The sequence below is a fragment of the Schistocerca serialis genome, chromosome 6 (assembly GCF_023864345.2).
Source record: "Schistocerca serialis cubense isolate TAMUIC-IGC-003099 chromosome 6, iqSchSeri2.2, whole genome shotgun sequence".
In the NCBI taxonomy this organism is placed as follows: domain Eukaryota; kingdom Metazoa; phylum Arthropoda; class Insecta; order Orthoptera; family Acrididae; genus Schistocerca; species Schistocerca serialis.
In genome coordinates this window covers 729,205,332-729,231,998 of record NC_064643.1, presented here as the reverse complement: position 1 = coordinate 729,231,998, position 26,667 = coordinate 729,205,332, and the positions used below count along the sequence as shown (strand labels likewise).

The window sequence follows — 26,667 nt, the reverse complement described above, 5'->3', positions numbered from 1 at the left end:
GAGAGTAGCAGCAACGTGTCTTCTAGGCAAAACAGTGGAGTGGATATGCGGCGGTTGTGAAATACTTACCAACTGATTTAAAGAAAACTATTTGCTGAAAAAATTTGATTCTTCACATCTTATAGCTTGATATCTTTGCTCGATAAAGGTCTGAATTTAGTTTCGTCATTCATCATAGTTACTATGCTGCACTAAACTGAGTACGTTGCTGCATGAAATTTTTAAGAATCTGCAGATGTAAAATCACATTGGGTAGACTTCGATATAGTTCATCTAAAGCCGTACATTACTGTATATGAAGTGCAACCAAAATATCTAAATTGTGTTTAAGCTGAGACCAGAATGATATCTCATTTCATTCTTGAGGCATTGGTTGTTATATCTGCAGACAGGTTGCTTGCGGTGCATCCGAATCCTTTCCTGCAGTTTGCAAATCAAGTGATTGTAAAAATCGTCGAATCTCGTAAACGAATCAAGATATCAAAATGACATTTTTTGGAAAGGACAGCACACAGAAAGGACTATTTTATCATATGATTAACACTCAATATGTTTTTGTAACCGCATGAGCAGAGTGAAAACAGGACACCCTATAAATTACACCATGAGGTTTTGTCCGAATTTTCATAGCCAAACAAAGAGAGAGAAACAGGCAAGCAGAGTATCAAAGTGACCAGCATGAGATCTAGTTTTGCATGAAAATTTTTAACTGCTTCAAAGCAATCAGGATAGTTAAGGAAAACTTAATTAATGAGTTGCGGAAAAATTGAAGTATTTCTCGAAAAGCTGCTGCCAAGCTATTTAAATGAAGGTCAAAAAGTTCATCTGTGCAATGCTCGCTATTTTGCACATAAAAAGATACGCTGGTGCGGTATTTAAATATCAAAGAGGCTTCCTTTGAATCAAGTACCAAAGTTAGGATTTTCGAGAACAGAGGACATTAGGAAGGCAAACGAGGAGTTGGTAAGATTATGCTTTCTGAATAAAACTTGAAAATAAAAAATGAAACAAATCAGACAAATATTTTGAGAAATGAGTTGTGTAAAAGAAATAAACAGATCAGAGAAACATTCCACATGCATTTGAATGATGCTCAAAATTATGAACAGAAAATGAGGTGCATCAAACGTTTCCCTAATATTTTTTATTTCATACTTTTACGCAAACCATTTCGCAACCACATCTACCTTCTTTTCAAAAGTTTTGTACGCTTTTCTTTAACAGACTATTTAGATTAACTGAAATGCTCGGCTTTAATACTGACTGCTGATGGATTGCATTCACAACATCAAATATCTGTAAAATTTCACGGTTGTTCATTGTAATTTATTAGGAATGTAATGTGTGTGACATACTGGGATAGGTGTATATATACACTCACAGATCAAGTACTTTGGCAAGACCTTGAAAATATACTTAGCGGCGCTGTGTAAACAGTGTACATAAAATTTAGTAAATAGAATCGTAGCTGAGTCAGTTAAAATATAGGAAATAAGTGCGATTGCCCCCCATGAACCATGGACCTTGCCGTTGGTGGGGAGGCTTGCGTGCCTCAGCGATACAGATGGCCGTACCGTAGGTGCAACCACAACGGAGGGGTATCTGTTGAGAGGCCAGACAAACATGTGGTTCCTGAAGAGGGGCAGCAGCCTTTTCAGTAGTTGCAGGGGCAACAGTCTGGATGATTGACTGACCTGGCCTTGTAACAATAACCAAAACAGCCTTTCTGTGCTGGTACTGCAAACGGCTGAAAGCAAGGGGAAACTACAGCCGTAATTTTTCCTGAGGAAATGCAGCTTTACTGTATGATTAAATGATGATGGCGTCCTCTTGGGTAAAGTATTCCGGAGGTAAAATAGTCCCCCATTCGGATCTCCGGGCGGGGACTACTCAAGAGGACGTCGTTATCAGGAGAAAGAAAACTGGCGTTCTACGGATCGGAGCGTGGAATGTCAGATCCCTTAATCGGGCAGGTAGGTCAAAATATTTAAAAAGGGAAATGGATAGGTTAAAGTTAGATATAGTGGGAATTAGTGAAGTTCGGTGGCAGGAGGAACAAGATTTTTGGTCAGGTGATTACAGGGTTATAAATACAAAATCAAATAGGGGTAATGCAGGAGTAGGTTTAATAATGAATAAAAAAATAGAAATGTGGGTTAGCTACTGCAAACAGCATAGTGAACGCATTATTGTGGCCAAGATAGACACAAAGCCCATGCCTACTACAGTAGTACAAGTTTATATGCCAACTAGCTCTGCAGATGATGAAGAAATTGATGAAATGTATGACGAGATAAAAGAAATTATTCAGGTAGTGAAGGGAGACGAAAATTTAATAGTCATAGGTGACTGGAATTCGTCAGTAGGAAAAGGGATAGAAAAAAACATAGTAGGTGAATATGGATTGGGGGGAAGAAATGAAAGAGGAAGCCACCTTGTAGAATTTTGCACAGAGCATGACTCAATCATAGCTAACACTTGGTTCAAGAATCATGAAAGAAGGTTGTATACATGGAAGAATCCTGGAGATACTAAAAGGTATCAGATAGATTAGGTTTTAAATTGTAAGACATTTCCAGGGGCAGATGTGGATTCTGACCACAATCTATTGGTTATGAACTGCAGATTGAAACTGAAGAAACTGCAAAAAGGTGGGAATTTAAGGAGATGGGACCTGGATAAACTGACTAAACCAGAGGTCGTACAGAGTTTCAGGGAGAGCATAAGGGAACAATTGACAGGAATGGGGGAAAGAAATACAGTAGAAGAAGAATGGGTAGCTCTGAGGGATGAAGTAGTGGAGGCAGCAGACGATAAAGTAGGTAAAAAGACGAGGGCTAATAGAAATCCTTGGGTAACAGAAGAAATATTGAATTTAATTGATGAAAGGAGAAAATATAAAAATGCAGTAAATGAAGCAGGCAAAAAGGAATACAAACGTCTCAAAAATGAGATCGACAGGAAGTGCAAAACGGCTAAGCAGGGATGGCTAGAGGACAAATATAAGGATGTAGAGGCTTGTCTCACTAGGGGTAAGATAGATACTGCCTACAGGAAAATTAAAGAGACCTTTGGAGAGAAGAGAACCACTTGTATGAATATCAAGAACTCAGATGGCAACCCAGTTCTAAGCAAAGACGGGAAGGCAGAAAGGTGGAAGGAGTATATAGAGGGTTTATACAAAGGCGATGTGCTTGAGGACAATATTATGGAAATGGAAGAGGATGTAGATGAAGACAAAATGGGAGATAAGATACTGCATGAAGAGTTTGACAGAGCACTGAAAGACCTGAGTCGAAACAAGGCCCCGGGAGTAGACAACATTCCATTAGAATTACTGATGGCCTTGGGAGAGCCAGACATGACAAAACTCTACCATCTGGTGAGCAAGATGTATGAGACAGGCGAAATACCCTCAGACTTCAAGAAGAATATAATAATTCCAATCCCAAAGAAAGCAGGTGTTGACAGATGTGAAAATTACCGAACTATCAGTTTAATAAGTCACAGCTACAAAATACTAACGCAAATTGTTTACAGACGAATGGAAAAACTGGTAGAAGCGGACCTCGGGGAAGATCAGTTTGGATTCCGTAGAAATGTAGGAACACGTGAGGCAATACTGACCTTACGGTTTATCTTAGAAGAAAGATTAAGGAAAGGCAAACCTACGTTTCTAGCATTTGTAGACTTAGAGAAAACTTTTGACAATGTTGACTGGAATACTGTCTTTCAAATTCTAAAGGTGGCAGGGGTAAAATACCGGGAGCGAAAGGCTATTTACAATTTGTACAGAAACCAGATCGCAGTTATAAGAGTCAAGGGGCATGAAATGGAAGCAGTGGTTGGGAAAGGAGTGAGACTGGGTTGTAGCCTCTCCCCGATATTATTCAATCTGTATATTGAGCAAGCAGTAAAGGAAACAAAAGAAAAATTCGGAGTAGGTATTAAAATTCATGGAGAAGAAGTAAAAACTTTGAGGTTTGCCGATGACATTGTAATTCTGTCAGAGACAGCAAAGGACTTGGAAGAGCAGTTGAACGGCATGGACAGTGTCTTGAAATGAGGATATAAGATGAACATCAACAAAAGCAAAACGAGGATAATGGAATGTAGTCAAATTAAATCGGGTGATGCTGAGGGAATTAGATTAGGAAATGAGACACTTAAAGTAGAAAAGGAGTTTTGCTATTTAGGGAGTAAAATAACTGACGATGGCCGAAGTAGAGAGGATATAAAATGTAGACTGGCAATGGCAAGGAAATCGTTTCTGAAGAAGAGAAATTCGTTAACGTCGAGTATAGATTTAGGTGTCAGGAAGTCGTTTCTGAAAGTATTTGTATGGAGTGTAGCCATGTATGGAAGTGAAACATGGACAATAACTAGTTTGGACAAGAAGAGAATAGAAGCTTTCGAAATGTGGTGCTACAGAAGAATGCTGAATATAAGGTGGGTAGATCACGTAACTAATGAGGAGGTATTTAATAGGATTGGGGAGAAGAGAAGTTTGTGGCACAACTTGACTAGAAGAAGGGATCGGTTGGTAGGACATGTTTTGAGGGATCAAGGGATCACAAATTTAGCATTGGAGGGCAGCTTGGAGGGTAAAAATCGTAGAGGGAGACCAAGAGATGAATACACTAAGCAGATTCAGAAGGATGTAGGTTGCAGTAGGTACTGGGAGATGAAGAAGCTTGCACAGGATAGAGCAGCATGGAAAGCTGCATCAAACCAGTCTCAGGACTGAAGACCACAACAAAAACAACAAAGTGCGATTGAACCCAAGACCTCTTTGTAGCCGTAATCACAAACCGGGAACGCTCCCGTTACACCACAGTTAGCTCTTATTTGGTGCATCATGTAGAAAACATTTGTCTTTTAATTTATTGATGAGAAAGTCGAATGCTCCTCTGCTTATTCACTTGTAGTCAAAGAATCTGTCTGGTGAATTTCGTAGTTGATTATATAAATTATGAAATTCTCCGTGAAGATCCCCCCCTTTGTAAATTTCACGCACAGCATTCCTATTCACTTTATTTTTAAGTTAAATTACATTTGTAGCCTTACTCTCCAGCTACAGTATTCTACAGTTCAGGGGCGCCGTTTTACAGAAGCAGCTGGTTGGCTCTAAGCAGTCATCTTGTAGCACGAGATGGTCGCTCGCACGCCTAATGCTGCTACTTGTTGCTGGAGTGTCGTGTATCCCGACTTTGCTTGCTGTCGGTCTCTTCAGACACTTACGTAGGACAGGGCCTTAGTCTCCACTGTGGGAGGCCAGCGACCAGGTGTTATGTCTAAGATTCTACACTCATTATAAAATTTAGGTCAGATTAAAAAAGCCAGACATAATGAAAATATGTGTACGAGAACCGCACAGTTACGATTTCCCACTTATAAAGCAATATTTTAAGTACAAATATTGGCATACACTTTAAAGGAGGTACAGGGGGTGGGGGTGCACCATTACGTAACATGATTATCTGAAATCTGAATATGATAGAAAACAGTAGATAAGATGTATATGTACAGACAAACAAACGATTACAATTTCAGAGAAAAATGATAATTTATTCAAGAGAAAGAGCTTCACAAACTGAGCAAGTCAATAACCCTATGGTGAACTTGCTGGCCAAAGTAAGATTTGGCAAGCCTGAAGACAAGCAGTAGAAACTCCTGTTGCATGTGGAGAGGCATAATCTTGTTAAAATGCAGGCCCAGGATGGCTTGCCACGAAGAGTAGCAGTAATGGGTGTACAATATTGTTGACATAACACTGTCACAGATGACAACCAAAGTGGTTGTATTATGAAAGGAACTGGAACTCTAGACCATCACTCCTGACTGTATGATGGGGAAACACTGTATGGGGCATCTCCAGACATGTCTTCGCTGGACATCAGGGCTCAATTCAAAGCGGGACTCATCATTGAGGCAATTATACTCCAGTCAATCAGATTTCAGACCGAAGAGGAATCTACAGATGCCTGGGACAGCTGTGGGGTACCACCAACCTGACTGCTGCCTACCACATGGCTTGACAACCACAAGTGATGGTCTGGAATGCTGTTTCTTGACAACCACAAGTGATGGTCTGGAATGCTGTTTCTCTTAATACCATGATCCCTTTGGTAGTCATCTGCAGCACCTCTTCAGCACAGCAGTGTGTTGACGATGCTCTATGTCCTGTTTTGTTGCTCTTCATGACAAGTCATCCTGGGCATGCATTTCAGCAAGATAATGCCCACCTGCACACCTTGAGTGTTTCTATTGCTTGTCTTCGTGCTTGTCAAACACTACCTTGGCCAGCAAGATGGACCGATCTCTCCCCAATCGAGAATGTTTGGAGCATTATGGACAGGGCCCTATGACCGTCTTGGGATTTTGATGATCTACCATGCAAACTGGACAGAATTTGGTACGATATCTCTCAAGAGGACATCCAACAACTCATCAATTTATGCCAAGCCAAATAAGTGTTTGCATAAGCCAGAGGTACACTGATGCATTACTGACTTGCTCAAATTTCAAAAATTTATGAAATTTCCTCTCAACAAAAATGTTAATCTCACTTGGAAATCAATACATTTCACTTATATATTAAATTTGAAGCAACATACACAAGTGAAACATTATTCAAGGTGAAAACCAGTTTAATGACAGACAAAATTATCAGAACGATCAGCAACAAAAAACACCAGGTACCCGAATAATGAAGATTGCTACTTAATGAGCTGGTGTATCAGGAAAAGAAGTGTTAGTAATAGACACAATGGGTGGGGGGGAAGACTGCAGTTTTCTGCCATTTATCAAGATTACTAGTGAAACAATACTATGAAACAGACCGTTGCCATTCGCTATATTAAAGATTACTAGTGAAACAATACTATGAAACAGACCGTTGCCATTCGCTATATAGCAGAGACGTTGAGTCACAGAGTGTCTCAGACAAAAAGACTGTCATGAAGTGAGCTTTCGGCCAACAAGGCCTTCGTCAGAAATAGACAACACACACACACACACACACACACACACACACACACACACACACACACACACGTGCGCGCGACCATATTCGCGGGCTGCCAAGGCCAGACTGAGTAGCAACGCATTATGGTAGAAGCAACTGGGTGGTGGGGGTAAGGAGGAGGCTGGGGCAAGCAAGGGGAGCGATAGCAGGGTAGGGGTGGGGGACCACAAATTACTGCTTGTGGCCACATACAGGGATGAGGTGGAGAGAGGGTAGGGCCACTGGATGCAGTAGTGAAGAGACGGAGGGTAGGGGGTTCTTAGTGGAAAAGAAGAGAAGTAAAAGGACTGTGAGTGTGTTGGTGGAGTAGAGGGCTGTGTAGTGCTGGAAAGGGAAAAGGGAAGGGGCTGCATGGGTCAGGACAATGACTAAGAAGTGTGAGGCCAGGAGGTTTACAGGAATGTGGGATGTCCTGGATGACTGAATATGGCAGTGGGGTGAAAGGTGAGGCCTTTGTAAAGGATTGATAAGACATTCTTCATTTCAGTGACTGCCTCACAGCCTATGCCATCTTGATCCTTCTCACGAACACCAGCTTTTCTGAGCTGCGCAGGTGCAAATTCTCTGTTCCTGTTGTCTTTCTGGCATCAATCTTTGTTTCTCATTGTCCTGACCCATCTAACCTCTTCCCTGTTCCTATTCCACCACTACACAGCCCTCTACTCCATCAATGCACCCACAGTCTATTTACTTCTCTCCCCCTCCCACCCCCCTTTCCATCTAAATCCCAGACTGCACCTCGCTGCCCTACGCTCTCTCCACCTCGTCCCTGTACACTCCAACAAGAAGTATTGCCACAACACATGAACATGATTTTACTCTATAAAAAAAAGCAGAGTACTTGTATTATTTTTGGCTGGTTTCAATAACAGCTCAAAACAAACAAATTAATACAAGCAAATCATCAATCACAACACTTGTTTGCCACCTTCTCCTCAAGCTCTCTTCCACTCTGTTGACAAGAACAGTTACTACAACAACATGAAATACACCTACATAGAAATGAAAAGTTCCTATAAGCAATGCTGGTTAAAAAATAGTTAATGCTGCTGCAACTACACAGCCTGGTATGATCAAAACAGAAATGTACAATTTTTACGGATGCAGAATTAGATTTGGGATTTTCTCACGAGAGCCAGAAGTGCGAAGTATTTGGCCCATCATGATCTATATATGTTTACACATGATAGTAGTTACTTTCATGTTCAAGGTTAAGCTTCCTAAATAATGTGCAGGTGCATATTTTTAAATATGATATTATATATTAGTGCAAATGTTTCTTTGTGTTGCATTATTTGTTCGAGGTACTCTTTGGGTGGCATGTGGTGATTGGAGTTCGCAGCAAACATGATACCAAGTACAACACAGAGCTCACAACACCACATTAGGGAAGCCTCAGAGTACACTACAACAAGTCATCAATGAAGATGTTATTCAACAATAGACCTATGAAGTCTTTTTTGGAATAATCTGCACATCATTGTAGAGTGGGGGACAGGGTTGTACTTAAATAGTTTCTCTTTCATCAGACATTGTACGGGGAACGTCCAATACTTAAATGTCCAACACTTAATTCAACTCATTTTTGAGTCTGGTAGCAGGCTGGCTTTATTCAGGATTACAATACACCAATTATTTCCCATTCTTCTGGCTACAAAACCATATTTTTCAACATAATCTCCATTCAATGCAACAATCTTACACCACATTACTGAGTACTGAGATGGCCTGAATCTCACATGGTACAACTGGTCAATGTCAGAACCAATGTGTTGTTACATCAATAACCTCCCCAGCATTTATGTACTGCTCCTGCAGAGTGCATCCTTCACTGGGTCAAATGGATGGAAGTCGGAAGGTGCGAGATCCGAGCTGTAGGGTGGATGAGGAAGAATGGTCCAATGAAGTTTTGTGAGCTCTTCTCTGATGTGCAAAGTTGTGTGAGGCCTTGTGTGTCATGGAAAAGGAGAAGTTTTGTTTGCATTTTTGTGGCGATGAACACACTGACGCTTTTTCTTCAATTTCCTGAGGGTAGCATAATATTTTTCGGAGTTGATCATTGCACAATGAGGGAGGACATCGAACAGAATTGCCCCTTCAGAGACCCAGAAGACCATCGCCATGGCATTACAAGCTGAGGGTGCCATTTTGAACTTTTTCTTCGGAGAAGATGTGGTGTGGCACCACTCCATGAATTGCTATTTTGCTTCAAATTCGATGAGATAAACCTATGTTTCACCATCTGTGATAATTTTCCATAAAAAACTGTCAAGATCAGCCTCATAAGGTACAAGCAACTCTGCACAGATGTTCTTTCATTTCACTTTATGGTCTTCTGTTATGTGGCAAGGTATCCTGTGGGCACAAATCTTTCAGTGCTCCAAATGTTGGATGAGTGTGTGTGCACTACCAACAGGGACGTCTGGCTGTGCAGTGAGGTGTTTGACTGTGATCCGTTGATCACCTAGAATGAGAGTGTGTGCATGCTCCAACAATGTAGACTCTCAGCTGTGTGCGGCTGTCCGGCACACGGGAGAACATATAGGTTTGCGCAACCTTCTTGTGATGGTAATAGGTACCTCACCCAACAACTCACCATAATTTTGTTCACTACCAAGTCTCCGTAAACATTCTGCAAGCACCTATGAATATCTGTGATGTATTGGAAGAAGAAACATGACAGCTCCCTGCTTGGAACACACCTCTGTTACAAACTCCATTTTGAAGACTCCATATAAAGCCACCACCTATCGGAACTCCATGAAACTATAAAGGTTGAAGTAGGAATATTCCTCAGTGTCCCAAAACAAATTCTGCATTTTTTCAATCAAAATTGGCAAAGAAAAAAAGTGTTGCATTACTTATTGAATGCTCCCCATAAAAAAAATATTCTTTGTGAATATTTTGTGTATTGAAATTTGCAGATTGCAGTCACCATAGATTGGCAGTGCTCTGATCAGAATACACGCGCTTGCACAGGAATGCAATGAATTATTTGGAGACAGGTTTACGTCTCTGTATCTTGCTAGAACACGGAAATAAGGCAGACCACTTACGCACCACAAATGATGGGTTACTTTCTCTTCCAAGCAATCAACACTTCTTGTTCACTACATTAGCATATTTTTCCTTTGATTGTAGTGTGTACTAATATAAACCACACACACTTATGGGCTGCACGTAACATTTTCTTGAAATTCTTCACTTGGAGATTCAACATCTTATTTTTTTCATGTCTTATCTGTTCGAGTCCCTTCAAGTTCATACGAAACTCTTTCATGGACAGAGCAAATCCACTAAGAAAACAATGACATGGGCAGGGAAAGGGATTGAATAGCCAGACTCAATGTTATAAATGAAGATCTAAATGATAGATTCATTTTTGAAGGTCATCATATCTTGAGATGATACAGAATATGCAGAAACAAATTTTGAGATATTTCTTGTATGTATTAAATGCACCAATTTTTCTGTGCAATAGTCATCAAAAACTGACCAAGAGAGTGTTAATGTGATTATATTGTCTAATTTACTAAAAACTGAGGACAAAAATTTACAAGTAGATTAAGACTCAATTTTTATTTATCTGTTAATTTTTTATAAATATTTTGATGAATGTACTGTGTTTCATTTTATTTTGTTTGAGATATTTCTTGGGCAACATACAGTGGGTGGAGTTAGTAAGCAGATGTAACGCAATAACTTGTGAACTGTTGGTCTGATTTTTTGTTTATTGAGTAAGTAACAGCATTTATATGGAAAACTATTATAGCTGATCATTTCATTAAATCACACAATACAATGAGTTAAAATACATATATTTATTTCCTTTACTTGTACTCTAAATACTGAAAGCAGAGCTGCTGTAGTTGGAAAAACCCCAAATAGTAGTTGACTTTGAAAGAATAATACATGGTATACCGTTTGGAGACACTGTATGAGAATTCAAATAATTATTGGACACCCACACCCCATATTTTAATCTAGAATCATTCTGGGTGCTCTAAGAAGCCAAATCACATTTTAAAAAGAAAGACACTATTTGCAATGTTAATATCTTCAAATATTAAACAAATTTCACAGGGACTTATTGCTCTCATTTGATTAGTGGAAGGTCATAAGGGGATAATAAGCACTGATACAAAACCAACTTCCAGGACTGATGTAATACAGTTCTTGTGCTTTTTCCATCAAAGGAGTCGTCATCAAATATAAGGGAGGAAACTCACCAGCCCTCTAAATAGTGTGTCTTGTAGGCACAGGACCAAAACACCACCAATGCCTGTATCTCATAGTCTTCAGTATTATGACATAGTAAATCCACATGCCATGATTCTACAATTAAGATTGACCAATACAACATGTCAATACAAAAAGTCTGGACCAATTAGGATCTGCCTGTACCTCACACTCTACACTCAATTAAAAATGTCAAGCATTTTTAGGAACTGCAGCTCTCTTTTCATTACAGCGATCTCCACATTTAGCAATACAACGTGGAATAGAAGAAATATGGTGGATCAGAAAGTGGCAACAAGAGGTTTCCCAACAGGTTCTTATAAAAACATACGAAACTTTTTTCGGTCATATAATTCTGCAGTAGGAATTGGTTTCTTAAATCACTTTCCATTCTTTAGATGTCTTTATTTCATTACTTTTGCAATTATTACTACTTAATGTCCCTCTCCCCCCCCCCTTTCTGTTGTCCTTCTCTTCAGCTCAACTTGCATTTCAAACCCCATTCTCTTGCTTCTGTTGCACATTACCACCTTAATTTTCTTTTTGTAATTGTATCGATAAAATAATCTACTCACCACATGGTGGCCTGAGAAAACGTATATAAAGATTAAGGAAATGTGCAAGTTTTCAGAGTTAGTGTTTCCTTCTTCTTGCAGGATGGTTAAAGCAGAAGGAAGAGGGAGGAAAGAAAATATTGGCAATGTTTTTTAGGAAATAGGCAGAGCTTAGTAAAGGTTCTTTTATGCCTCTTCCTTCTGCTACCAACCTTCTCCCAGATAGAGGAGCCACTAGCTCCAAAAGCTTGCACATTTTCTTAATCTTTATATAAGTTGTCTCCTGCTCCCTCTTCGTGAGTGGAATTATTTTATCTATCTCACTATATTATATTTTCAGAAATTATTTTCATTGAAATATTAATATTCTCTTTGTCTTTCCATCTCAATACACATCATGCCATTTCTTGTCTCTGTGTCCCCCACCCCCTCCCCCGTTGTGCCTGGAACATTTTCATTCCGCCCATTCCATTCAATTAAGTAATGTTACAATCTGAACACTTAGGTGGTCCTTACTCCATTATCAACAATCTTTGTAAGAATGTAGTCTGAAAGCTTTGTTCATAAAAGTGTTATCAATATGTACAATCCAGAATAAGAGTAATGTTGAACATTTTGTGCAAGATGTTCCAGATTTTGTGAAATGTTTGTCATCAACAACAGCGATAATAGCTTATTCCATTCATCACTTACACACAACGCACACAAGATCATAGTATAAGTAATAAACTTTTAATGTCACTGAATCATTAAAACCTTTTGATGCAGAGCTGCAAAATACTGACACCATTTTGTTATTTAACTGTGCATTGTCTTAAAAAAAGTGTAACGAGAAAATACTGCAGCAAAAAGGGATACGAACTTGTGTGGAAAAGAAACATTCGTCAGTAATTATTTTAAAAATACATTACTAATTTTTATAACAAGGGGTATGAAAACACACTACAAGGACACTTCACACCAGGTTGTGAACAGATGTGTGTAAGTACCTATTGACAATGCCGTATGACTCTGGATGAATCCATGTTTGATCCAGCACATTTGGTTTCTCTCCAGCACTGGCCAAATTTTTTGTTTCCCTGTAACAGAAAAATTTCTAGAATGAGAGAAAAAGAAAATAAAATTTTGTTTATAACTATTATAACTACTTTTGTTACTTTTATTTAGTCTATTTCCATCTCATTATAATGTTGAAATTTGTCCTGAATGTTTTCTTTCTAAAACTGTTGTTAGTTACTACTCTCACGAACCTCATTTCCAATGTCTGTGGCATAATACGAATAAATCCAGCACATTGTTCGAAGGTCTTACTGCCTATTCCTTTTACAAGTTTCAGCTGATTTCTATTAATGAAAGGTCCTCTAGTGGATCGCCATTCAATAAGATTCTGTACTTTCGTGGCACTTAAACCAGCAATGTGCCTACAACAAACAAAGGGTGAATGAAAGAACAAGTAATTTAAAATTTACTCACAGTATGTAAATCCTTGCCAAGAAGCACAAACACAACTTAATCATTACTGATGCGCTTCAGAATACCCAGACGCGCGCACACACACACACACACACACACACACACACACACACACACACACACACACACACACACACACACACACAGAGAGAGAAAGAGAGAGAGAGAGAGAGAGAGAGAGAGGAAAAAATGTTGAGACAGCAGTTCGAACATACTATGTTTCCCTTCTCATGCATTCAAATTCTATGAACATACTTTATTAATAACTATTTACACAACCCTTAAAGCATGCAACAAAGTGTGCAGGAAAATAAATGAGAAGAGTTTAGACACACCACAACATAAACACAGATGGGAAGTTATCATTGTACTGAGTATGTGACAGTTAAGTCGATGCCATTCAGATATAAACAGGTGCAGAGACTTGTATGGCATAATGCACCATTGATGAATTTTTGTGCAGATAACTGATAACACTCTAAGACTGAATAAATAAGTAGTAACAGCTGCAGGCAGCCTTAAACCATTCAAATGATTCACTGCAACTGTGGACTCAGTTTCAGTGAAGCCCATAAAATATTTCAAGATGAATTAAAGTGCTAGTCATATGTCAAATTAATTCTTAAAAAAAAAAAAAAAAAAAGCAACAGGCATAATCAGTATCACATGGGGAGGGGGCTACCTTCATAGTCTCAGATGTTATTGAATTTAGCATATGTTAAAATTCAGAAGTAAGTACGAAACACGTATTTTTTTGTTTTCTCCAAAAAAATTTTTAAAAAAAATTCTGTATCTCTTTATTTTAAAGACAACTGCTTTATGATTACAATGATATCCTCCGTTTGGACATATCTGTCAAAGTTCTTTTACTGTCACCTTTTGAATTATTTTTATAATTTACCGATTTTTTTTTTTTTTTTTTTTTTTTTCTTCCAAAAATGCAGATCCAGAAAAGTTAGATTTTTTTCTGTTGATTAGTACCATGTAATACTTCCACTTTTAAGTTGAACAGGTTTTACTTTTAAATGTTTTTTTTTTTTTTTTTTTTTTTTTTTACATTCAAGGGTAATGTTTGTCTTCACTGAAGTTGTTTCTTACTAATTTCTTTGTTACAATGTTTATTTCTGTTGTCTTTATTGCAGTTATTTCTTATCACTTTCTTTGGTGCAATTATTTCTTTTCTATTTCATTGCTGGAGATATTTCTTACACTTTGTTGTAGTTTCTTGTCAGTTTCTTTGTCGTGGTTGTTCATTGCAGATTTCTGTATTGTAGTCGTTCAGTGCTAATTTGTTTATTGAAGAGGCTTCTAAGAAATCTGAGACCATAAAGTGAGTTTAGTGTTTCTTGATGAATTTGCCAGTTGACACTGTTACAGTGTGTTTTGTGAAAAGGGCTGTTTGAAAAGTCTTCTGACTGGGGCCACCGGAGAGCAAAGTGTGCTGACTATTTGCATATCCTTAAAATAGTGGGATATAAGACAAAACCAATAAAAAAAGGCCTTCTTCAGGTTGGGAATAAGTGTTCTCATTTGAAGACTGTTTCAATGTGAAGGTGTTTCCAGCGACGACTTTGGGTGTTCAATAATGTTTTGACAGAATAACAACAATGATAGTATCTGAACAAGGTGATGCCAACCATTGTGCTGATGATGTAGATTTTGCATCAACAGAGGAAGAATTAAGTACCCTGAATCAATCAACTACAGAGGTAGGTGTTAATCCTGTTAGGAAACCGTAGTCATAAGCTCTATGCACGAATAAAGCGCAGAGAAATTACTAAAGCTATGGATCAATACACTACAGCAAAACTGGCCTCACTCTTCAAAGCAGAAATTCCACTTACAGAAGAAAACGAACCAAAGCACTCTTGCACCTCTTGCCAGGAATTTTTCACAAATATAAATTCAGCTGTTGAATATTTTGCATCCTACAGTGAAAAGGTGCAAGTCTTAACTATTATTCCAGAGACATTCTCAAAGGAGACAATTTTGACGCATGTTCCATTCGTATCAAAGTACATAGTAGAAATGTGAGGTCTGTAAAAGACCAGTTCCCTATTATGGTCATCCTGTAGAAGAAGTTCAAGTTCAAACAGTGCAGTCATTTTATCTGGAGGCACATGACTAGCAGTATTAACGAAACTTATGCAGTTTATAAGAGCTTCTATACAACTTCACATATTGGAAGATCAAAATTTCATGCACTGCAACCTAAGGGGTAGTTCGACACCCATCTAGAGATGTCTGTTTGTGTGTGTACTGCGCAAATTTTGATCTTTTTGTGGTAACTTTGAAAAACTTACTTGGGCACGTGACATATGACACCTTGGTTGGGCATGTGAAGTCATTAGTAATCTGTGACATAAAGTGAGAGACTTGTTGTTTGTTTCCAGAATGTGGCGACTGCCCTGAAAAGGGAGGAGTGTCTTTAAAGACACTTGGCCTGAAAGACTTAGCAGATAACTCTGCAGAAGTTACATATGCGGGATGGGAGGAAAATAAACTAATTAAGAAAACTGTTGCCTTTGACAGTCTCACTGATCAACATGGTAAATGGTCAGTGAAAGCAGAAACACAACAGCATCTGAAGAAATTGCAACAACACATTGCAGAAGCGAAAGGGTGTGTAGAGGCTGAAGAACTATGTTTAGTGCTTCACTATGATTTTGCTGAGAACTGGTCTGTAATTCTCCCACAAGAAGTACAAGGATATCATTGGAGTAATGACCATGTTTCAATTTTTACAGGAGTGACATTTTTTCAAAACCACAAGTGTTGCAGTTATAAGTGACGAATCAGGACATGACTCAGCACATGCTTTGCTAGCAATGCGTAAAATTCTTCAACTGCATACAGGGGCAGAGAAGATCATCATTATTTCTGATGGTGCTCCCAGTCATTTTAAAAATCCTTACCAGCTGTTTGCATTAAGTGAGTCGCTTGTGCCAACTGACTGGGTATACAGTGCTACTGGTCACGGAAAGGGCCCTTGTGATGGTGTGGGAGGCCTGCTGAAGCCCCACGCTACAAAACATCATTTTTCCAGACCAAATACAGCTGTGATTCAGAATGCTGAGGATTTTACGAGAGTCGTGAAATCTTACACATCTACAGCCTTCGTTCTTTTGTCCAAAGAGGAAATTAAAGAATTCTGTGAGCACAAAAAAGAAGAATGGTCTACACAAATTATGCCTGTGAAAGAAATTCAGAAGACACATTTTCCCCTGTGACTGGTGGACTGCAGAGATTATAGTCACCAGTTATGAGTTAAATGAAACTGTAGTGAACTTTATGCTACCACATAGTCCAGCTGCTGGATATAGCTTTCCAGCTGGACAGCAACAATGCCATCAGCGCTCACTTCCTGTTCACAATGTTCTGAAGATTGTAAGTTCTCCAGTTCCTATTGGTTCAACAGGAAGGCATCACTCTGTATCAAAGGAAGGTACTGAAGCAGTGGAACACACTTTTAGTTCACTGACTGGCTAATTTCAGTACAAAACAGAGTGCACAGAAGCTGTATAAATTGAAACTTTTAAGTCTTTGGATCTTCCACATACACTTTCGAACCAATTAAAATGCTAGAAACAGGAGTCTCTTACTCATATTTCAAAACTAAAATTATGTTAAATAAGGCTACGTTTTGATTTTTATGAGCCTGTTATGTGAGAATGTGAAAATAAAACAGATTTTGTGTATGACAAAAATTTAAATTGTTTATAAAACATGTTCAACATAAAAGTGGAAGCTCTCCTTCTCAGGGAATGTAGAACTATATGGTACTACTCAACAGAAAAAAATCAAAATTTTATGGATTGGCACCTAGGGGCGGGCGGGGGGGGAAATTATTAATTAAAAAAAGTTCAGAACGTGTGATATTTGCCTGCTTTATTATCTCGTTGCTCGTCCTAGGTGTCAACTTACTGCGTTGCTATACATGCTGAAAAATAGGGGAGTTGAAGTATGACACTGACTACGTAAATGATGTAGCCGACTGTTGCACAGATGTATTTCACAGTTCTTTACTTTCACTGTTCACAGCCCCTCCCCCACCCCAATAATACACACTTATATGGCCAGTGCACTATTGTTTAACTTTCAATAAGTCTCACTAATAGGTTGCAGGCAAACATCAGCATATTGCTACAATAGTTTACTGTTGAACATTAATGAGCAGTAAAAACCTAACCAAACACTTCACAGTCTTTCAAATAAATTGAACAGAAATTGTCATTGCTTTAACACACAGCCTATTGGTGTAACACTTATTTCACAGTTAAGTTGATGCATTGTTGTTGATCTAACCAATACGGAATCCGCATCTGAAACTCGGCTAGGACTGACTGTCAGGACCAAAAATCGGGCCCTTACATATTATCACAATAATAGGCACTGAAACTACACATTGTTTGATGTTTAATTTACAGAAATCACAATTAAAACTTAACTCACTGAATTAACTGAATACATCAAAAAATTGCGTCTTTTTAACAGTTTCTTCTACTACAGGGGTTAAGCCGTATTATTTGTTTAAATCATGAAATTGACAAATACAGTTATGCAAACAATACTTTTGACAGAACTGGAAATTGATATGGAATTAATTAGGTGCTGCCTTTGTTAACATGTTTTCTATTAGAGCCACACAGATTCTTTAAGAATATTATTAGTTGTTCCTCCAAATGTTTATAATTAGTACAGAATTTATATTTGTTTGTAAGTCAACAACAGAATTTAAGTTACGAACCAATTACTGATTTCAGCCTATAACAAAAAATATTAACTAGGAATAGTCAAAATAAATTAGAAAATCAATTACATATCTGAAACTAAGCATATGACTAGATCTGGTGGTACATTCTTTAAAACTGAGGGCCAACCTATTTCTTTTATGAAAATGCAGATCATACTCACATATGTTAATGATAATTAGTTAAAAGTGAAAAAACAAATTTAAGCAGGCAGATGGCAAAACGAGGGGAAGTAAAAAATTTCCCAGCTTGCTTCGTTACGAACGCTATAGTAAAATAACCTAGACAGATAAGTCCAAATGGATGATTTCTTTGTAATCATAAAGCAATTATCTTTTGAATAATAAAAAAAGAAAAAAAAATATTTAGAACTATTCCAGAGATACAGCATTTAAAATTTTTTTCCAAAATTCACATCTTCAAAACGGTATGTGCAGTGTCATCTTTGGAGGGCTGCATCTCAGGGCAGATTTCTTTTGTACGGGGAAAAAAAATAAAATAAAATAAAATAAAATAAAAATTTACATGTTCCTTACTTAGTCTTTCATTTTAACATATGCTAAATTCAATAATATGCCTGCCTGAATTGATATGGGCTATGCCAGTAACAATTAACTGCATTCCAGGGAGAGTGGAAATACATTTACCTTCAGCTACTATGGCGCGCGCGCGCGCACACACACACACACACACACACACACACACGCTCTCAGGCAACTCAAACCACACTGCCTGTGGGACTGCTGTCGCGTTTGTGTGTGTGTGTGTGTGTGTGTGTGTGTGTTGTTGTTGTTGTTGTTGTTGACAAAGGCCTTAATTGTCAAAAGCTATAATTGTGACAGTCTTTTTTTTGTGCCTGTCTGAGAGTCAGCATCTTCACTATATGGTGAGTAGCAATTTTCCTTCTCAAATATTGTTACATTCCATCCTGGATTTTCCGTTGTTTGAAAATGTTAATTCTGACGCTGGCACAATCTGATACAATTTTTTCAGTAAAACAGACAGAAAGTAAGGAATTTACAATTTTCATAAAATACTAGGAAAGTCCAGAGTGGAATACAAATGAGTCAAGACAACAACTCAGTACATAACAGAAACATTGAACTGTGATAAGGAGCTGCAGAGATGAAAAAAAAGAAAGTGTGTGTGTGTGTGTTTTTCATTGTTCTTGTTATACACACATAATCATTGTAACTGATCTGTGTTTAATAACATTTTACGGGTTACTACAACTTCTCTGTTTACAGAGCATATTTGTAAAGTAATGGTTTACAAAAAGAAAAGTTTTTTTAAGGAAGCTAATGGTTCAAATGGCTCTGAGCACTATGGGACTTAACTTCTAAGGTCATCAGTCCCCTAGAACTTAGAACTACTTAAACCTAACTAACCTAAGGACATCACACACATCCATGCCCGAGGCAGGATTCGAACCTGCGACCGTAGCGGTCGCGCGGTTCCAGACTGTAGCGCCTTTAATCGCTTGGCCACCACGGCCGGCAAGGAAGCTAATGAGCAAAAATTATTTACTAAGCTAGAGGGGGGTTTGATTATAAATAAGATTAGATGGCATATTCTTTCTCTAAATTGCCAATTACCTGAGGATGCAATCTGAAGCTGTATTAATATCAACTCCAACAAAGCTGACACATTCACTAACTATTTCATCCAAAGTTGCCACTAGCTTTTTCTCAGGAACATCATGCTGGTACATCCCAACACCTAGATGTTTTGGTTCTATCTTAACTAGTTCTGCCATAGGGTCCTGCAGTCTCCGTGCCACTGAAACTGTAACCGGGGAAGAGTAATGTAATTGAAATGGTACCAACAGTTCCATAAAATTTACAGAGATCCAACAACATTTTACACCCTTGCCATGAAACAATATATGAATGTGAGTACTAAAGTACACAACAACAACAAACATATACATAACGCCACAAACACAATTTTTACTTTTGAGGAAAGAACAATGCAAATTAAAGTTCAAGAAGTTCTAAACAGACAAACGTCATAAGATGAAATGCTGTACAAACTCTTTTTAAAATGTTCTACTAATGAAATAGTCAGAATGCAAAGCAATAGAACACTTCATGTAATGTGCAGATTATTTTTAAGATATGATTTCTAACATGCTAGAGAAAAACATTCTCCTCTATCCTACTTCTGATCCTCAATTTAGGTATCCAGTTACTGTTTTGTCACTGGGACAACATGGAATGTTTCCTTCTTCTAAACTTAATATGCACCCTGTGCTCTTCATGGACTTTGGAAGGACGTAGTCTACATTTGGGATGGCTCACCTCAGTATGTACGCAGAGTGTCACTGAATTTCTCTCCCCCCTTGGCAACCATATCCCTAATGGGTTCTGTTACACACCCAACTTTGAGCTCCAACTGCCAATAATCCCACCTTCTATGAATGCCTGGAGGCTTCCAAAGAAACAGAAGAGATGATTGCAGCTGGCTCAGGATCTCTACCAGCCACAAATACGCATGACATCTGTTTGAAGAAAAACGGGGAAGGCCTTTCTATTTGTCCCCTGAAAAGACTTTCACAGCATGCAACACCTTAAAATGACCTTCCACTCATGCACAGGTGAGGGATCAACCTCAATGTCAGCAGTAACCAGGCTGACCACAATAGCAGACTGATCGAGGGAGATGTGGGGCGTGCTGGATATCTCTTGGATCGCCACATCACCTTCTCCCCCCCCCCCCCCCCCCCTCCCCACCCTGCCCCCACAGTGACGCCCACTGGCAACAGCCTCAAGTTGCATGACTGAAGCCAGCATCACATAGAGCTGTGAGCAGGTCCCCATTCAGCTTGCATCTTAACACGGTATTCACAGTCCCCACACGAGACATTGACAACCAAACAACAACGGCACATAGACAAATCTAAATAGGTAAGTCAATTTTACTTAGAAGCTCACAAAATGAACACACAAACAATCTACTCTCCTGATGTTGTTGGCACCTGACTGAGTTCTGTGCAATGGCTACTGGCTCTTCAAATTAAAACAAATAACAGTGGCAATTCAGATAGTGTAAATCTACATTACACAGTTACTAAAACGCAAAAGCACGTGTAGAAATTTCTCCGGTCAGTACACAAAAGATAAAAAACATGAATTGTCAGTTTTAAACTAGGAGGTACAGAATTTCTCATCAGTAAAGAAGGAAATCGAAACAGTGCATGATGGTTATGAAATGAGAATGGAACTCTCTAGAGTGGATGTTGAGGTCCAGGTAGGCAAAGTGCTTAGTGAAACATCTAAACATAAACATGAATCGGATGTACTGAACAAGTGTGCATAGCCCTTAATGTATTCACTTTAGAACACATATTTACCGGAAATTTTTTTCTCATTTTGGTACATACTACCTCCTCCAAAAAATATTGAAACCAAATAGCTTGCAGTACGAGAGTGGGGTTTAACAGTACTGAAGATAGCTCATAGCTCTTAAGGTATGCATTTTAGGGCCCATGTTTACTAGTCTTTTTTCTGTACAGGTCCAGACTACCACCTATGAAAGTTGCCTGCCCTAAAATCTTGCAAGGGAAACTCCACATTGCAACCTTCTCAGATTTAGTGGCAAGAGAGCCCACTGGACAGCCCATCAAAAACTGAACACAGATCAAGCATCAACACAGGAAGAAGGTGTACTGAACTGTGAAAAAAAGAACAAAATAGGAACAGAGAATGAGCCAAGCTACAACTGCAACACTGAGTAAAGAAGAGAAGCAACAGCATCGTGGGGTCATGGTGTTGGGAGGCAAATTGGGCGAGCCATGTTCAAATCTCCCTCGTGCTCTCCCCCCCCCCCCCCCCCCCCCCCGCCCCTTCGCCCCTCCTGGTCTTCACTGTATTCAAATTTGTGCTTGTGTTATGGTGTAACGCCTGTTTACAACATTGAGGTGTAAGAAATGCACCTGTAATGAAGGTTGATTTTACACAGCTACTCTATTAGCAGCCCTAAGAAAGGGCTTTCGAATGGGAACCACAAACCTTTGATGACAAGGCAACAAGTCAACTGAATCCTCCACTGGAAAACACATCTGGTGTGTTATACAAGGCATTAGTGACAGTACATGTGTCATATGATAGGACCCAATTTGTACGCCTGGTGAGTGAGTGAGAGATGCCTCCTTGCCCATTTTAGGTGTTCGTATGAATTCCCTTGTTGTAATATAGTTCAAATGGCTCTGAGCACTATGGGACTCGACTGCTGAGGTCATTAGTCCCCTAGAACTTAGAACTAGTTAAACCTAACTAACCTAAGGACATCACACACATCCATGCCCGAGGCAGGATTCGAACCTGCGACCGTAGCGGTCTCGCGGTTCCAGACTGCAGCGCCAGAACCGCGCGGCCACTTCGGCCGGCTGTAATATAGTTCACTTCCGTTTATTTGTTGTTTTCATTTCTGTGAGATGTCTATGTGGTATCTCGCCTGCTTTCACTATTCATCACATTTACTTGTGAGAGTAATGTATTCTTACAATGCTTGTGAAGAGTTAAAATATATTCCTCAGTCTGCAGAATCAACTGACTGCACAAGCTTTTATCTTGAAGTCAGAGCAAGCACTGGAAACTCAGTAAGAAACAAGCATACACAAGAAGATACTAAAGGGAGCAAATTTTAATTCTCAGCATTGATGTGGTGTGTGAATATGATTAGCAGACTCTTAGAATTTTGTTTTGGGGAATGTTAGAGAATAGTTAGATGGCAAAACACCTGAAGAAGGTAGTTTGCTTCTTTACAGTAGATTGCAAAATGGCGGTGTCAACTAGGGAAAGCTCTGATTTTGGCTTTATTTTTTCTTTGTGACGGGTAAGCATAGTTTGGAAAGTAAGTAGTTAGATGCATGTTTTGACTCAACACCACACCGATTAGTATACAAATTGTGCAAAATAAAGCTCAAGCAGTCCTGCAGCAATTACTTTATATTTATTGACGCTTTCTGAAATATTGAACTGAATGTACTTCCATGAATGCAGCAATAATATTTAAATAATAATAGGTCAAGCAATTAAAAATGAAAGGCAATATACAACTCAGTTAAAATACCAGTTGAAGATTTTTTAAATACATTTTTGGAAAAAATAATTTCATTATTTCTCTCATACCGCTGTCTATGTATCAGTATTTTTGAAGCAAAGATATTGATAGGCCAGCAAGCAGCATATTAAAGAATTTTTACACCAGCAATGTTCAGCTGGGGAAACAGATGTGCACACCTTACTGTGGTCATCGCGTAGCCTTAAAGTCGGCTGTGGCCACCAAGTCGTGTGGGTCCGATGTAGGTTGAGGGTTCATAGGAGGACTGAATTTTTCGCCCTTTGTTGTTTTCGTAGCAGTGAACTTCAATCAGCTGACTTTAAAGTGGTGGAGGGGAACAGATGTGAGATGTTTAAGCAAATTATGGAACAAATGAACGGATTAAAACATTCATAATGTGATATAAAACATGAATTGCCAATTTTAAATTAGGAGTTACAGAATTTGTCATCAGTAAAGAAGGAAATCAAAGCAGTGCATGAGGGTTACGAAATGAAGATGGCCCACTTCAGATTGGATTTTGAGGGCCAAGCAGGCTTATAGCACTGTGAAACATAAAAACATACATATTAATCGAATCAGAGAATTTTTCAGTTAGAGGCCAGGCATGGCAAGTCTTCCCTGACCCCGGGTTCTGGGTGACTTTTCTAAACTGTACCCCTTTTCCTAAATCTCTCCAGTCCTTTTCCTTCACCCCTCTTCCTTCCTTTCAACTCCATTGCCAGAAGAAGGAGCCACTGGCTCCGAAAGCTTATGAATGTTAAATCCTTTTGTGTGTATGTTCCCCTGCCGCCATTTGGTGGGTATTATTATTATTATTTTTTTTAATTTTTATTTTGACAATGTGGGCTTTCTTTGTAGTAGTGACAATTACACATCCTGAAGTGTTAATATTAGCCAATATGAAATTGGGAAGACTGGCAAACTTGTACAGTATGCAGAATTTGAAGAAATATATGCATTTTAAACTGAAGGGCAGTGCAGCTACAATATTTTCGCTGAATTACAAGAACAAATTAGGTTACTCCCACAGGTAAAAATGGTAAAGGTGCATGTACCGAGGGACCATGTTTTGTTAAGTAAAGTTACTGCAATAATAAAAATGTGCTGGAATTTACGACGATGACAAATATTTTATAAAGAACTGCCAGACCGCAATGGATCCGTCTTGACTATAGTATAGAGGCTACAAAACTGAGGTCATACAAATGCAGTATGAAACAAATTGGGGACAGTGTAGGAGACTTGATCAAAAAACTAGCTACCGTATGTTCATCGTGCTATACAAACTCTTTATAGTGGCCATCCCACACATCAATTTTTTATAAGTTTTGTACATAATGCAATGCAATTTGATTTTGCTTTCACAGTGTGAGGCTAAGTGGGTGAAAAATATAATTCTTAGGAAGTGTCAATTTGGGGGAGGCAGGACTGTCTGAGGGTGACTGATAATAAATATGAGGGGACAACAATTAGTTATTCTGCTGCCTGTGGTAACAACAAGTAATTGGAGAGGTGTTTGTCTTCAGAATGAGTCATGTGAATAAAACTACTGAGAATGTCCTAGTGCCAAGTTGGTTGTTTCATGTACAAAAATTACGGAAATAGGGGATGGGTTTATGAATCAGAAGGGCTGGCAATAATAATTTAAGGTTTGTTGGGTACATGGATGACCTTGTTATATTCTTATTAGGGTAATTGAATAGAAAAGTAAAAATCCAAGGATACGTTTCTCAGTGAGATGGATAATCTGGAGAAAAGGAGTTTGTGAATTAGTAACAAGATAGTATGATGGGAGGATGAATAGACTGCAATGCCAGGCGGGATTTCTGGATCTACAGTGATGTTGTGTCACCAAGCTGAGTTGCTTGTGATGGTAATGAAAGTATGTTGGTCATGCTTGTAGGAAGATGATTGTAAATCGAAGTGCATTTTGCTAACAGAGCACCTTATAGATAAAGACGCATAACCCTACAGAAATGTGAAATTATATTGATATGTAGAGCTCATAAGATGAGGAAGTTTAATAATTGTAATCTATGATTGAAAGATGCTCACAGACTCACTGGTGTAGGTAGCCATTCATGTGAGAGGAAGAGGGAAAGTACTAAGACAGAGTTGTAAAAGTGTGAAACACCTCTCAGTTTTATCAAAATAAAAACTGATTTGACGAAGTGATAAATGGTACGACATCTGATAAAATGATACGTCGAAGATTTGTTAAAAGATTTTACTATATGTGGACTTCTTATCTACACACAGTAAAGCCCTGAGGTTAAGGTATACCACAATGGAAAAATACAGTTTCTAAAGTAACAGCTATTGCTCGTTTCCCCCAGCTGACAAAACTTCTTGAAAGGAAAATAAGACAATAAAATTATTTATGGAATTCTCCATCTTATTGTTGAAAATATCTATGCTTATTGTGGTAACAATTATTGTTGTCTTGTTATTCAACATTCCGAGGTTGGAGATGGGGGAAGCTATGTAAGATACCACTTTGTCCTCCTGATATCAATGGGTTAATAGTACATTTCCACCACTCAGATGGTCACACCATTAAATAGCCCTTTTTTTATATAAGAATTAGGAAAAGAATGAACTTTTACTTTACTATAAATGATAATTGTAGTTCTAATTATTCTGTCCCATGTATTGTGTAATGGTTGAATGTGGCGAAAGCTGAGCCAGCTACAAGACAGAACCTGGGTCACAGATGCTGCTGCGAGACAAAGATATCGCATCCATGAACTCCAGGCAATGAACGGTAACAGTTGTAATTCTTATGTTGCTTGTGAAGAACTAAATTCCATTCTTTGGTTTGTGGAAAAAATGGACTAAATGATTTTTTTAATGAAGGTGGAGCCAGGCTTGACAATTTGGTAAAGTACAAGACTGCATATTAACGAAAGCATATTTTAATTCTAAGCACAGACTGGGCATGGGAATACTTTCAATGCGATCTTGGATAATAGTGAACAAATTGTGCAATGTAAAGATCTAGTTGTCCAGCAGGAATTACTTTGTAATTGTACCTAGAAGAATTTATATCTCTTACCACTTTTTGCAATATTGAAGTAAATATGAAAGCAGCAATAATATAAAACAATAGTAGATCAAACAATGGACAATCCAGGATGGAACGTAACAATATTAAGAAAAGGAAAGTTGCCACTCACGGTATAGCGGAGATGCCGAGTCACAGATAGGCCATACTTGCCGAAAGCTAATTTATCACAGTCTCTTTATTGTCCCCATCTGCGACTCAGCATATCCGCTATATGATGAATGGCAACTTTTCTTTTCATAATAATAATAGGTCAGACAATTAAAGTGGAACTCAGATGTGAATCAGTTAAGATTCCAGTTAAAGATTTTTCAAAACATATTTTTGGAAAAATAATGAAATTATTTCTCTCATAACACTCTATATGCATCAATATCTTTAAAGCAGAGATCCTGATAGGTCAGCTCACAGCGTATTAAAGAACTGTTACTATTCAGCATTGCTTATTAGTTAAGCTAAAGTTAAAAAATATATATAATTTTTCCCCAAACA

General features: G+C 38.5%; 1 protein-coding gene across 3 annotated transcripts in view; it reads right to left on the bottom strand.

Annotated features, from left to right (window-relative positions):
- Positions 1 to 26,667, bottom strand: part of LOC126483941 (S1 RNA-binding domain-containing protein 1) — a 265,993-nt gene that overhangs the window by 49,366 nt on the left and 189,960 nt on the right. For all 3 annotated transcript variants that reach the window (XM_050107228.1, XM_050107227.1, XM_050107229.1), the window contains 3 exons: positions 19,640 to 19,829; positions 13,071 to 13,241; positions 12,810 to 12,899 (listed from right to left, as the gene is read on the bottom strand). In XM_050107228.1, coding sequence (XP_049963185.1) covers positions 12,810 to 12,899; positions 13,071 to 13,241; positions 19,640 to 19,829 — 451 coding nt within the window. The remainder of the gene's footprint in view (positions 1 to 12,809; positions 12,900 to 13,070; positions 13,242 to 19,639; positions 19,830 to 26,667) is intronic.